Source organism: Emydura macquarii, unplaced genomic scaffold (genome assembly GCF_026122565.2).
Source record: "Emydura macquarii macquarii isolate MOO-44397 ecotype Brisbane River unplaced genomic scaffold, CSIRO-AGI_Emac_v2 contig_1483, whole genome shotgun sequence".
NCBI lineage: Eukaryota > Metazoa > Chordata > Testudines > Chelidae > Emydura > Emydura macquarii.
The window spans coordinates 780,053-793,788 of NW_027131620.1; the positions used below are offsets into that span (position 1 = coordinate 780,053).

The 13,736-nt window shown below is 54.2% G+C and overlaps 1 protein-coding gene across 1 annotated transcript; it reads right to left on the reverse strand.

Moving 5' to 3' along the window:
* Window positions 1-10,612: 10,612 nt before the first annotated feature.
* LOC137156929 (chelonianin-like) lies at window positions 10,613-13,423 on the reverse strand. The gene is made up of 4 exons (XM_067553937.1): window positions 13,339-13,423; window positions 12,788-12,958; window positions 11,447-11,614; window positions 10,613-10,934 (listed from the first exon to the last, which is right to left on the reverse strand). Exons 1-4 carry the CDS (start codon window positions 13,421-13,423, stop codon window positions 10,924-10,926), a joined length of 435 nt encoding a protein of 144 aa, XP_067410038.1. The 3' UTR covers window positions 10,613-10,923.
* Window positions 13,424-13,736: the final 313 nt, after the last annotated feature.

Consider the following 13,736-nt stretch of genomic DNA (forward strand, 5'->3'; position numbering starts at 1 on the left):
TGGGATGGAGAGGGGCCTCAGGGCGTAAAGCAAGGACTCAGGTGCTGTGGTGCCATTGTGCATGCTGCAGATATATCTTGGGGCTGTATGTGCATGGCACAATTACAATGTGGAGTCAATGAGTATAGCACAACTGCAGTGTGGAGCTTATAAACTGGGCCTGAATTCTGCAGTAAACTAGAAACACTGCAGCAGCTTCAGGTGAATTCTGAAATGGAGGTTTTCACAGGTGCATACAGTCAGTGCAGCATTCCTGGCGGTAGTTATTTTGGTATGAAATTCAGTTTATTTTACTCTACTTTTCCATCTTCAGCGTCCCCCAGAGTTTTGGATTGTCAGCCAGTAAGTGCATTGTAGAATTTGTTGCAGGAAGGTGGAGGTTTTGGGAGTTGAAAAGGGGACATGTGAGGGTTATGGCAACAGACTGCATGTCAGGACTGTGTCTGATCTCCCAAACTGCAGTTGAGGCTTTGTCACTGGAGGGTTGGGGGAAGAGCATCTCCTCTCCCCATCCCTCTTTCAGGCAGGTTTGGAGTGGCATGGAGTGGCTTCAGTTCCTCATTCCCCACCCCAGCAGCCCTTGACAAGCTGTACCACTGCACCCCATAGCAATGGCTGCCACTATATCAAAATGATACTGGCTAAGTACATTAACCTGATGCTTCTGCTTAAATGATCACCAATGAAGTAGATATGCAAATTGGAATGTAGTGTATTGTCATTGGGATTCAGCGTGAACCTACATCAAGATTAATAGGGACAGTTCATATCGCTCAGCATTATTGTTTCCAGTTCACTAGAGACAAGAGATTAAAGCTTTTGCTATTTTGCTATATGCGCATGAAAAGGAGTGGGATGGTGGTAGTGGAACAGATTTTTGGTGCCATTTGGGAATGGGCATAGGTGAACTCCAAACAGGTCAGATATTTGGGTCTCTTTTTGTTTCCTCTGGAGCAGTTCAGCCACCTGCTAGGAAGGGCCTTGATAATTCACACCAAAGGCAGGAGGGGAAAAGATCCCCTGCATCCAGAAGTCTCCTTGGGCGGCAAGGATCAGATCCCCTTGTGCTGGCCAACAAACAGCCTGCCTCAATGAGCTCAGCTCATTCATGCCACAAGCACTGGAGACCCTGAAGGAGACTTGACCAAAGACCTGGGAGTTTGATGCTTCTTCTTCCTGGCTAATAAAAGAAGACCACAAATAACTGGTACCTCTCCTGACTGAAATGGCCAGTGCCTTCTGTATTGAAGAAATCTCCCCCCCTCCTTCAAACTCACAATAGTTCAACCAACAGTGAAGAAACCCACCCTGGATGCATTGGATCTAGCTATTGCCTGGTATCAAACCCATCATTCCTATGCAAGCTCTAGCTGAAAGCTGCTTACAAGCTTGTCTATCCAAAGCCAATCTCCTAGCCCCAGCACAGTGTGGATTCAGCCCCGTACATGGAACAGAAACAGTGTATTTGGCACTGATGGATGATCTGCTGCTGGGAATGGAGAGAGGGCAGGCATCTATTCTTATTCTTCTGGGTTTCTCTGCAGTATTTGTCACACTCAGTCATGAGATACTTTTTACTGGTTTGAAGATGCAGGCAAGGGCTCAGGGGGAGGCACAAATGGTCTGAGTCTTTCTTGCAAGGATGCACCCAAAGGATGGTGATGGGAAGTTGCACCTCTGCCACATGCCCCTCACTTGTGAAGGGCCTGAAAGATCAGTTCTGTCTCCAACCCTATTCAGCATCTCCCTGCAGCCTTTAGGGGAACTGGTGAGACAGCAGTCACTCAGATGCCAACAATAGCAGATGACACACAGCTCTATCTTATCCCTCACAACATACAACAACCCACTGCTTAGCTGAGGTCAGCTCATCAAAGAAGAACTGCTGATTGAAACTGAAACTTAGCAAGGTGGCAGTCATGGTAGCAGGGGGAAATAATTTGAGGAGTTTGCAGCCCCCATTCAGCCTCCTCTGGCTGCAGATACATAGCCACACTAAGTCAAGTCAGTCTGCAGTCTAGAAGTGCTCCTGGATTCCTTGTTCGTGTTAAGCTTTCACATGGCAGTGTCTCCAAGTCACACTTTCTGCTCTCTCTGATGGGCTAGGTGACAACATCCCATCTTGATGGATGAGGACCTCATCTCCGTAATACCTCAGTGTGACAAGCTGGGGATTTTCTGTAACATTTTTATGCATCTGGTGTGTGCCTCAATTTCCCCTATATGCTATATTGTTACCCAGTGAGGGGAAAAGGACTGTTTGCTCTCAGGACAGGCTAAGGGACATAGATATGAATGTCGCCTCACTGTCTGGGCCTCAGTCCCCATGTCAGTGCAGTACCTAAGAGGACAATGGAAAATCCAATCACCAAGTCACTGACACCTACAACCAATGATGCAGAGGGATATAGATTTCCCCACCTCTCACCAGGGAAGCTGAGCACTATCCTCCAGCCGGAGAACAAAGGACTGGAGACGTGCGGTGGGGGACAAGAGTTGGCTGCTCTTACCTGGAGTCTGACCAAGGAGCTCAGACCTTGGGGTTCAGTCACATTGCTTACTGCACTTCTGAAAGGTGCTCAGATACCACGGGGATGGGTGCGGTATAAGAACCTGAATAGAATCAAGTATCATGTGTACGGGTATCTAGAGACTATCCAAGGAAAGGGGCAATGCCCATGTCCTCTAGACATGCTTTGTGTGGATTGGGAGCAGATGTATATGACTGAGACATATTTGGGTCTCTGACTTTTCTGTTTTTTCTCCCATTTTCAGGGAACCCTGGGATAGATTCTCCTTTCCATAGTGATGACCCAGGGGAAAACATATCAGAAGAAGCTGAGTTGAAGGAAAAACCTGTGTTGGGGATAACAAACCTGGTGTCTGATGAAAAACCCACATCTGGAACAGAACCTAAGTTGAATGGAAAACCTGTGTCTGGTGGAGGAGATGATGACGCTGAAGGGAGGAATGAAGATTCCAACCAGAGGGATGATGGCTCGGATGGTGCTGATAACTTTAATGGGGGCAACATTATTTCTGACCTGAGGAATGGTGACTTTCCTAGAGCTGAGGACTTTGCTGTGGGAGATGGGTCTGATGTGAGAAATGATGACTTTCCTGGGGCTAATGGCTTTGTCAGGGGTGATGAGTCTGACGTGGGTAATAGTAACATTGTTGGGAATCATAACTTTGCCGGGGGAGATGACGATGCTAACGTGAGGGAGGATGACTTTGCCGGGGATGATGACTTTGCCGGGGGAGATGACGATGCTGACGTGGGGGATGATCACTTTGCCGGGGGAGATGACGATGCTGACGTGGGGGATGATGACTTTGCCGGGGATGATGACTTTGCCGGGGGAGATGACGATGCTGACGTGGGGGATGATGACTTTGCCGGGGATGATGACGATGCTGATGTGGGGGATGATCACTTTGCCGGGGGAGATGACGATGCTGACGTGGGGGATGATGACTTTGCCGGGGATGATGACTTTGCCGGGGATGATGATGATGCTGACATAGGGGGTGATGACTTTGCCGGGGATGATGACTTTGCCGGGGGAGATGACGATGCTGACGTGGGGGATGATGACTTTGCCGGGGATGATGACTTTGCCGGGGGAGATGATGACTTTACCAGGGGAGATGACGATGCTGATGCAGGGGGTGATGACTTTGCCGGGGATGATGACTTTGCCGGGGGAGATGATGATGCTGACGTGGGGGATGATGACTTTGCTGGGGATGATGACTTTGCTGGGGGAGATGACGATGCTGACGTGGGGGATGATGACTTTGCCGGGGGAGATGACGATGCTGCGTGGGGGATGATCACTTTGCCTTTGGGGAGATGACGATGCTGACGTGGGGGATGATCACTTTGCCGGGGATGATGACTTTGCCGGGGGAGATGACGATGCTGATGTGGGAGATGATGACTTTGCCGGGGATGATGACTTTGCCGGGGGAGATGACGATGCTGACGTGGGGGATGATGACTTTGCCGGGGGAGATGATGATGCTGACGTAGGGAGTGATGACTTTGCTGGGGATGATGACTTTGCTGGGGATGATGACTTTGCCGGGGGAGATGACGATGCTGACGAGGGGGATGATGACTTTGCCGGGGATGATGACTTTGCTGGGGGAGATGATGACTTTACCAGGGGAGATGACGATGCTGATGCAGGGGGTGATGACTTTGCCGGGGGCGATGACTTTGCCGGGGGAGATGATGATGCTGACGTAGGGGGTGATGACTTTGCTGGGGATGATGACTTTGCCGGGGGAGATGACAATGCTGATGTGGGGGATGATGACTTTGCCGGGGGAGATGATGATGCTGACGTGCGGGATGATGACTTTGCCGGGGGAGATGCTGATGCTGACATCGGGGAGGATGACTTTGATGTGGGAGATGATGACACTGACCTGAGGGATGGAAGCTCTAACAGGGCTGATGACTCTGATAGGTGAGATGTTGATTCTGACCTGTGGGATAGTGGTTCTAAAGCAGCTGATGACGTGGAATCCTTCTGATATCAGATCAGCCTAAAGACACATTCCTGGCAACAAGTGCCTCTCTCTTTCCTGTTTCCTTCTTCCAGCTTTCTCTTTTATTTTACTAGTGGTGGCCAGGGAACATGCTGCCTCTTTGAATGACAAGGTGACTGCTCAGGGATCAGTATCTCTGGGTGAAAGAAATCAACGTTCATGCATCTTTGTGTAAGGTGCAAGGGGCTGTTGGGGTTAGCTCTCGAGGCTCTTTTCTAAGCTCCTTACCATAGTATCTGAGCACTATGATTCAGGTAATTTTTTCTTGAGATATATTCTTTCTTATTAAATCTTTCCTGATGGGTTAGCTGCCTTTGCATGGATGTTATCCACTCCTAGCAGTGTTCTCAGTTTAGGCCAGTTCTTCTTAGATACCTGTCCTGTCACATGGTGCACCCAGAGCCATTCCCTCTGGAGACCTTAAGACTGGACCAAGGGCCAGTGTTTTCATCTGGGAGTCAGAATTCCAAGCTGAAGGAAAACTCATTTACTCACAAATTTCCCTTCTGGTGTGTCTCCCCCTGCCCTGAGCTCAGCCAGACCTTCTGGCTAAGAGTCATCTTAGTTTTGATTTAGTATCTGATACATCCTTTGCTGGGCCCCCATGGAGTGAATGGGCTGAATGAGCTAACGGACGTTTTCCATCTCTAACTACTGTGACTCTCTCTGTTCTCAGTAAAGGCATCACTTTATTAGCACTCAGCCAGTATCAGGTGACTACTGCTGATCCTTTGGCATATGTCATAGATCACCACTATACAGCAGTGTAGCAGGCCACTCTAATGCTGCAAGACCCTTTTCCAGGGAAACTACAGTGTAGAAGCCCAAATGTTCAAAGCTGTGTTTTAACATGATTTCTTGGACTGTCTAGTGAGCTGGTCTTTAACCAGTATCTCCTGAACAAGTCAGAACTTAGGAGGCAGCAGCAGTCAGAAGATTTTCTGGACAAATTGCTGGATTCTGTGTTGGACAAATTCTGCTGGTGTAATCCACACTAACAAGCCTCAGCACCATTAATGGAGCTTGGACCCAGCACCAGGTGCCACAGAGTCCTCTTGAAATGCCTTGATAAGTCCGGAAGATCTAGGGAATTCCACAGAGCATTGGCCTGCTACCAACTCATTCCATTAGCTCTTAATGCTCATTTCAGTTGTAAGCTGCTCCTCTGGTTTAGGCCTTGGTGACATTCTGTTGCCATAAAGCATCTCCTCTGAGTCCTGCACAGCTCTGTCTGAGCATTTAACTGCTAGAGGTTTCTGAGAAGTTCCCTCCTGCCCCATCCCAGCTGCACTGGGCTGCCCTTCAGTGTGGGAGCAGAAGTGGATTGTTTGGCTTTCGAATCCATTTGGATAGCTTGGATGGGCCTCTGCAACTCCAAACTCCTGGGGACAATGTAGGCTGGAGGCAATGTGTTGGAAACCAGACAAGTTACACAGCTCTGCACATAAAAACGGAGGTCTATTTCTGGAAGATCCTGATAAAGGCTTGTGGAATGAGCAACCAGGCACTTGACACTTGCACCTGACTCCAAGATTAACAATGTTTTAATAAGTCATGCCTTTACTAAACATGCAGAAAGAGAGCCAGTCTGCTGTAGTGCTGACAGCCAGGATTGGGGCCTGGGTATATTTTCTCTGTGCTCTGCTATATTTGTAATCTCAGCTCTGCCCATGTGTAACTGTGGCTTGCACAGACCCCATATGTCTGTGTAGGTTTCCCCATGTTTGCAATGCGGGATCTGCCTTGTGGGGATGATGAGTTCACCAATTCAGACTGGTACAGCACTTAGTAAATGGAACTGTTAGAATGTAGGGAAAGAAATGGTGTGTAGGGTCATTGGGGTTGATTCTCCACATGTCACCAGCCCAGTGCTGTGCGCAGTCGTAGGCTGCCTACTTCCATGAACAAGCGTCGAGGAGACATCTTCAAGCTGTGCAGATGGCCAGCTGGGTGTTCAGATGGCCACTCATACAGGCTAATGGTCACGTTGCATGGACAGGCTCCATGCATCGTAACGTGCTCTGCAGATTAGAGGCAGGATTGTGCAGGTCCCTAGGCCACTGCCCTTTGGGGAGCTAGGCCCTGCATGTGTTCTACACCAGGGACACAAACAGCTTGGCTTTGTAAAAATCCTTCTTGTTCTCACCGTTCTCTTCCTTGGAGTAAATAGTCCCCTCACCTGTAACACTGTTGTTAATGGGGCTTGTGTTTATCTCTGCTGCTTCCCCTCCATTCTGCATGTAGCCAGGTGGCTGAGCCGCCTTTAGATCTGGTCATGACGCAGAGTGTGTTCTCTGCCACAGGACACCTGCTCTGGGATTAGTCTTTGTCTCTGTTTTAGAAATGAAAATATCTCTTCAATAAACATGGATATTAAAAATAACCCCTGCCGGGATATTGCTGTGAATTTCTGTCCTTGATTTCAGGTGTCTCTGAGTCCCTGGTCTCTCCTCATCCCTGCCCGCTCCCTAACAGGACAGGAGCTTCTTTTTTGTTGTGAGCCTAATTCCAGGATACTGTGAGACGCCCTTTCCGCTAGTTCCTCAGTTAGTGGCTAAGAACACAGGAGGATCCCGATCCGGCTCATGCTCACGTGCTTACCTTCAATTGGACTGTTCACATGCTACATGCCAAGCACACAGGTAAATGTTTGCCAGACGGGGCCCAAAATTAGTCCCTGAATACGATTTCTACTGGCAAAGATGATCTGTGGTAATACGACCCCTCAGCCCTTCCAGTGCACAGCACTTTCCATCCCAGAGCTGATTTTCGTTGTCTTCCACTGGACTCTCTTCAATTTGTCCACATCCTTCCTGTAGTGGGGGGACCAAAACTGGACACAATACGCCAAATGTGGCCTCACCAGTGCCGAAGAGAGGGGAATAATCACTGCCCGCGATCTGCTGGTAATGCTCCTACTAATGCAGCCCAATATGCCATTAGCCTTCTTGGCAGTAAGGGCACACTGCTGACTCATATCCAGCTTCTTGTCCACTGTAACTCCCAGATCCTTTTCTGTAGAACTGCTGCCTAACCCATCGGTCCCCAGTCTGTAGCTGTGCATGGGATTCTTCTGTCCTGAGTGCAGGACTCTGCACTTGTCCTTGTTGAACCTCATCAGATTTCTTTTGGCCCAATTCTCCAATTTGTCTAGGTTACTCTGTATCCCATCCCTACCCTACAGTGTATCTAGCACACCCCCCAGCTTAGTGTCATCCACAAAGTTGACTCCACTGAAGTCACTGGGGACACACGAGTATGAAACCTGAGGGACATCAGATTCAGCCCCACAGACACTCAACCCCTCAATTATACAGATCCCCTTCTCCAACCCAGGGAATGAGAAGGTCCCAACCAGGCCAGGATTGTCTTCCTTCTGTTATAGCGAAGAACCTGAACCCCTGGGGGAGCTGGATCACCCAGCACAGATTTATGGGCTGGGGTCCAGGCTCTTCACTGAGTGACCCCAATTTCTTCTGCTGTTTCAATATAGGCATATACCTTCCTGCGCCCCAGTTGCTCTCCTCTCTGGCCCAGGGAGTGAAGGTCCCACTGTGGAGTCAGGCATTACAAGGCCACTCTTACCTCCAGAGATTTTCGTGTGCTGGTGGCTGCACCCGTTCCTGAAGCATTTTTCTCCTTCACCACAAGAACTGACACCGCTGCAGAACTCCACGAGAGACCAGGGCCAAGCTGCTCTGGGCCTCGCTCATGGCTCCCTGGGCCACAGAATGGGCTGTGGCGGAGAGTCTCCTGTCCTGACAGAGAGCTGCCCCAGCTAAAGGTTACTGGCTCCCTGTGGGAATAAGGGAGGCACCTGAGAGTAATGGGCCAGAGCAGGGCTGATGAGAGACCCGAGTGCTTGGGCTCTCGAGCTGGGGGCTCATCGGGGGAGAAAGTCCCAACAGCAAGAAAGCTACATTTGCAGCTTTGGCAGAAACTCAGAGCCGCTGATGTCTGGAGGGAATCACTCAGGGCTTGGTGATGGGGATGTGGTCCTGGACCTTTATCCAGTGACTGATTCCTCCTGCTCAGATATGGGGACAGGAGGAAGTGGCCCCAGGGATCTATCGCTTCTGTCATCCTCCAGCTCCCAGCATGCTGTGTCTGACAATAAATCAATCCCCCTGGATGGAAGGAGGAAACAGCAACGATCCCGGGGCTTGGGAAACCCCCTTGAAGGAACCTGGAGAAACAGGGAGGCCCAGGCCCAAAAGGCCCATTGGCTGGGGTCACAGGGACTGAGGGGGGCACATGCCCACCCCATCCTAGGGGACAAACCCAGCTCATTGACCCCAGGGAAGGAAAAACCCGGGCCCCTGCCAGTGGCTCCGGAGATGCGCATGTGTAATTCCTTCCTGGCCTCAGGGGTGCAGACCGCTCGCCCTGCAGGGGAGTGCGAGTCACCCTTTCACCCCAGACACGGGCTGGCAGCCAAGTCATGGCCCATTCCCCACTACATCTCAGTATCTGGATTTGGCAGCCCCAGTGGGGCCCAGGAGACGGGACTGGCTCTGGAGAAAGTCCCTGCGGGGGATTCGATTGCCAGCAGTGCCCACTGGACCCTGGCGACTGCTCAGTGGCCCCTGCCCTGCAGCCTGGCTGCCTCAGTCCAGGAGGGGCCGACTAGGCCCAGTCCCATCCCTGCCTTGTGCCAAGGGGGGGCCCCTTGCCTAGGGTAACGAGGAAATGGACATGGCCCAGGCCTCATGGAGCTGGGGGAATCAGCGAGGGAGACACAGCCCCTGTGAACTCTGCAAAGCTGACCCAGGCCCAGAGCCCCCAGCGCCTCCTCCCTGAGGAACCAGCCAGGCAGCCCTGGGGGGTGGGAGGCCTGGTCCCCTGAGGGGCCAGCCCCACCTGGTCACCTGAGGGGCCAGGGCCATGCGGAGCGGAGGGAGGAGGCCAGGTCCCTGCTGGACCCGTCCGTCCTTCCCCGAGAGACCCTCGCCACCAGGACTCGGCCCGAACCCGGCACCGGGAGCCGAGCCAGACTCGCACGGCGAGGAGCCCCGGGCCGGGCTCACTGGCTGCCGGGCTCTGAGCGGGTCTGCCCCCCGCAAGCAGCCCCCAGCTGTGGAAGGGGCTGGCTGGGAAACCCTCCCCCGACCGGCCCCTTTGTGAGGGGAGCCTTGGCCCCGCACTGGGCCAACCGGCGGGGGCGGGCCGAGGAGAAAGGAGGGCCCTGAGACGGACAGTCCCCAGGGCCAGTGGGGAGAGGCCAACGCTCCAGGTCAGCCTGATTGACAGGGCCGACAGGCCAATGAGGGAGCCAGGGGCCAGAGGTCCCGTCCTCCGTGTGAGGAGGAGCTGCCTGGGCAGAGCCGCCAGGCCGGGGAGCCCAGCCCAGCCCAGCCGAGCCACAGCCGCACTGGTCACTGTTTAATCCGTTGTGTCGCTTTGAATCACACGTGTGCTCAGTGGGCCAGGCAGCACCCACCGCAGAGAGCACCCGGGGTGGGGACAACCTAGCCCTGCCCTAAGTGACCACGGCGAGGTTGGGGCTTGAACCCCCAGGAACCCTGGGCCCAGCCTTGTCGGGGTGATGAGGGGAGTGGAGGGGAGCCCTCGAGCTCAGGCAGGCCTGGGCAAAGGGAGTGGGAGCGAGGACTCAGATCCGGTCGCTAGCCAGCTGCACCGGGGTCGTGCATGAGCCAGGAAAGGGCCCCACAATAGCAGGACCATGCCCCGCTCACACTTTCACCCCAATGCCTATTCCTCCGCCACTTTCGACTGTGGCCCCTGAGCCTCTCACAGGGGTGCTGTCTAGGCCCTATGCAGATGGCTCTGCTCCCCTGAGGGTGCTGAGGAGCTGTGCACCCCGCCCAGCAAAGTGTCTGGGTGGGAGAGATGCCCTCCCTTCTAGGCTCTGGCCCTGCCCAGAGGCTGGTGGCTTTTGCACCTGCTCCCTCCGGAGCACAGGGCAGGCCTAGCCCAGCCCCGGCGCTTAAACACAGCAACAGCTGCTGGAGCCGGGGCCCCAAGAGGCAGCTCAGTATCTCTCTTTCTCTGGACTGCAGCCCTGAACCGAAGCATCTGTCTTGTGTCCAGCCCGACGGGCCCCCGAGGGGAGGAGAGGAAGGGGAGGGTGGCGGAGGCAGCCCAGGCTGGGACAGGCCTGACCTGGAGAATGATGAAGCAGAGGCCGAGGTGCTGGGACGTCAGGAAATGTTTATTGAGGAAGAGAAGGAACCCCAGGAAACCACGACCTGGTCCTCTGGAAACGAGCACAGCTGTGGGGGAAGAGTCCCGGGGGGCCGGGTCTTTGGCTTTGGGTTGGTCCAATCTTGGCAATCGGCCTGTGCGGGTCAGTGGGGCTGAGGCAGCTCATCCCCTCCGGAGTCCAGTTCTGGCATCCAGGTGTTAGGGAGCCCCTGGGAAATAGGATGAAACTGTCAGAGCCCTGGTCCCATGGACCTGTGAGGCGCCTGCCCCACTCCCTACCCAGCCCTGCCTGGAAGATGGTTTAAATCCCAGCAGACTCAGTGCTGGGGACTCAGACCTGGCCCCGGCAGAACCATGGAGCATTGTTGTCCCCCCGCACCAAGACCCTTTTAGCTCTGGGAGTGGGGGAATGGTGGCTAGCACTGCAGGAGTGGCCTGGGTCCTTGCCGTCTGCAGTCATGGGACTGTGGGAGATGGGCCATGTATGCAGCGTGCACATCATCACTGCCTGCACAGCTCATATCTGCACTCGCTGGCCATGAACCGGGCTTGTTCCATGCCTGCTGCAGCAGCTCCGAGACACAGCCAGACACACCCAGGTGCCCTAGGAATAGGTAGGAGACATACACTCTTCATGTACTAGGGAGCAGTGTGGCGGCCCGGCAGCCCCCAGTATTGCCCTGTGTAAAGGGCAGCCCTGGCCAGTTTCCAGGGTTCTTACCTTGCCCTGCACAGGCCTCGAGACAGTTGGCTTTAGTCTCAAAGTTGTTCTTGTTCCCATTGCAGCCCCCATAGGAGAATTTTTCACATTTCTTAGCATGCCAGTTGTAGAACCAGCGAGGAATGGCAGCAGTGCAGGGACCCACTTCAGCAGGGAGCCTGCAGATATCTGTGGGCACAGGGCAGAGGGACAAACGACTCAGAAGCAGAGATTTCTGCCAGGATGTGTCTCCCCCACACCCAGCTGAAGTGGGTGGGGTTGAGGGCACAGGAGCAGAGGCTTGTCCCGTGGGTGGCTCCGTGCTATGTGATGTAGCCTTTACCACTCGAAGCGAGAAATCATCAGGGAAAAACATCCATGTCCAGCTCCAGCAGAGACTCAGCACTGGGGCCAGGGCCAGGGCCAGGGCATTCCAGAGGATGGAAGATTCCCTCGTGCCCCGCAGAGCTGGCAGTGCCTCTCCCGGTGCAGGAGGGATGGCTAGGGTGACCAGCTGTCCTGATTTTATAGGGACAGTCCCGGTTTTCAGGGCTTTGTCTTATACAGGTGCCTATCAATCACCCCCCACCCCCGTCCCAATTTTTCACGCTTGCTGTCTGGTCACCCTAGGACTGGCACAAAGGATTGCACAGGAACACAGAACTGGCTGTCAGGACGGCTGAAAAGTCCCTGGAGAAGGAAGATGGCCCCTGATTTCATGGTGCAGCCTCTGCCCATGGCACTGCACAGCCGTCTCTCGCTCAGAGCTCTGTACTCGCTATCCAGCTGCGCCAAACCATGTGTGCAATGGACGGAGTGAGAGGCTGGGTCTGAGGGGTTCCTCAACAAGAGGCTGAGCGTGTCCCTGGCTGGGTGTTTAGTCTCTGCTGGCAGCATTTCAAATCCAGTCGAGCAGTCCGCTCCCGCCAGATCTGGAGTCAGATGCTGGCTGCACAGGCTCGTAGTTGGGAAACCGGGTCCTTGGCTGCCCCATGTGTCCCTTAGCTCCTTAAGGAGGCAGGACAGGCCATGATACAAGGGGGCAGCGACTGCCCAGGGCCACACAGCAGGCAGGTGGCAGAGCTGGGATTGGCACTCAGGAGTTCCTGGCTAATAGTGCCATGGCTCAGAGCCCTGTGATTTGGGACCCCCAGGTCCTCCTCCACAGCCACAGCAGGGCTGGAACTCAGGGGACCTTTTATCTGACCCGATCTCTCACTGTGGGAGATACCAGGGCTCCTTGAACTGCTGGAGACTAGCCCTAGGGGTGCTAGTGTAACGTCTCCCCCCCCCCAAGTTCTGGTGTGGAGCTGGGCAGCACTCCACCCTGCCTAGGGAGTGGCTGGGCTCTGTCCCACGCACCAGCAGGCCTGCAGGCACGCACACACTCTGCCTTCGTCTTAAAGTTGTTCTCATTGCCCTTGCAGCCGCCGTAGATGAAGTGCTCGCACTGCCTGGAGGCCGGGTTGTAGAAGTAGCGAGAGATCCGTGCCTCGCAAGGGCCCTGCTCAGCAGGGAGCCGGCAAATGTCACCTGGGGAGAGGAGCTGGGTCGTAACGAGAGCGGAGATCTGCACTGGATCCCAGTCCCAAGAACACACACACACAGGCTCACTGGGACGAGGCGATGGCAGGGCTGGGAACTGCTTCCCCAGGGGCTCTGGGTCTGCATGGTGTGGCTGTTCACCCGAGCTGAGAGCTCTTCCAGGGAAAGTGGGTTCCACCCAGGAGAGAAACACCTACTTTTACCACCAGCAAATAGTCTGAGCCCTTGGGCCTGGGAAAGACGGCCCCAGGGAAAACCACATTTAAGTGCAATTCTTGCTCTGCAAGTTGTGGCTTCCTGTGCAAAAGAGAGCGCTCCCATGACAACCAGAGCCCTCATCTGAGACATGGGCAGCTTCCCTTACTCACGTTTATCTCCCTGACCAGCGACAGCTGGCAGCTCGGCCCAGAGGGCGAAGAGACCCAGGAGGAGGAAGATGCCGCCTGACTCCATGGTTCTGCTGCGAGCCGGGTCTCTGTGCTCAGCTCTGAGCCAGGCTGGGATTTAAACCCTGGCCCAGGTGGGGTAGAGTCAGGAGCGGGGGGAGGTGGCTCACAGTGACCTATGGGCTCCTGCCATGCTCCAGCTCCCAGCACACTGTGTCTGACAATAAATCAGTCCCCCCGGATGGAACGAGGAAGCAACCCGGATCCCGGGGCTTGGGAAACCCCTTGAAGGGACCTGGAGAAACAGGGAGGCCCAGGCCCCATTGTGGCCTTGTGGTGACTGCTTGGTGCAAAGCGAGGCTGACAAGGGGGTGAGTTGG

Bases quoted from the DNA above. Each gene is read 5' to 3' on its own strand.
- LOC137156929 (XM_067553937.1), bottom strand. From the start codon at position 13,423: ATGGAGTCAGGCGGCATCTTCCTCCTCCTGGGTCTCTTCGCCCTCTGG. The intron at 12,959-13,338 runs GTGAGTAAGGGA...TCCTCTCCCCAG, and splicing joins CGCTGGTCAGGGAGATAAAC to GTGACATTTGCCGGCTCCCT. The intron at 11,615-12,787 runs GTGCGTGGGACA...CTGTGCCCACAG, and splicing joins GCGTGCCTGCAGGCCTGCTG to ATATCTGCAGGCTCCCTGCT.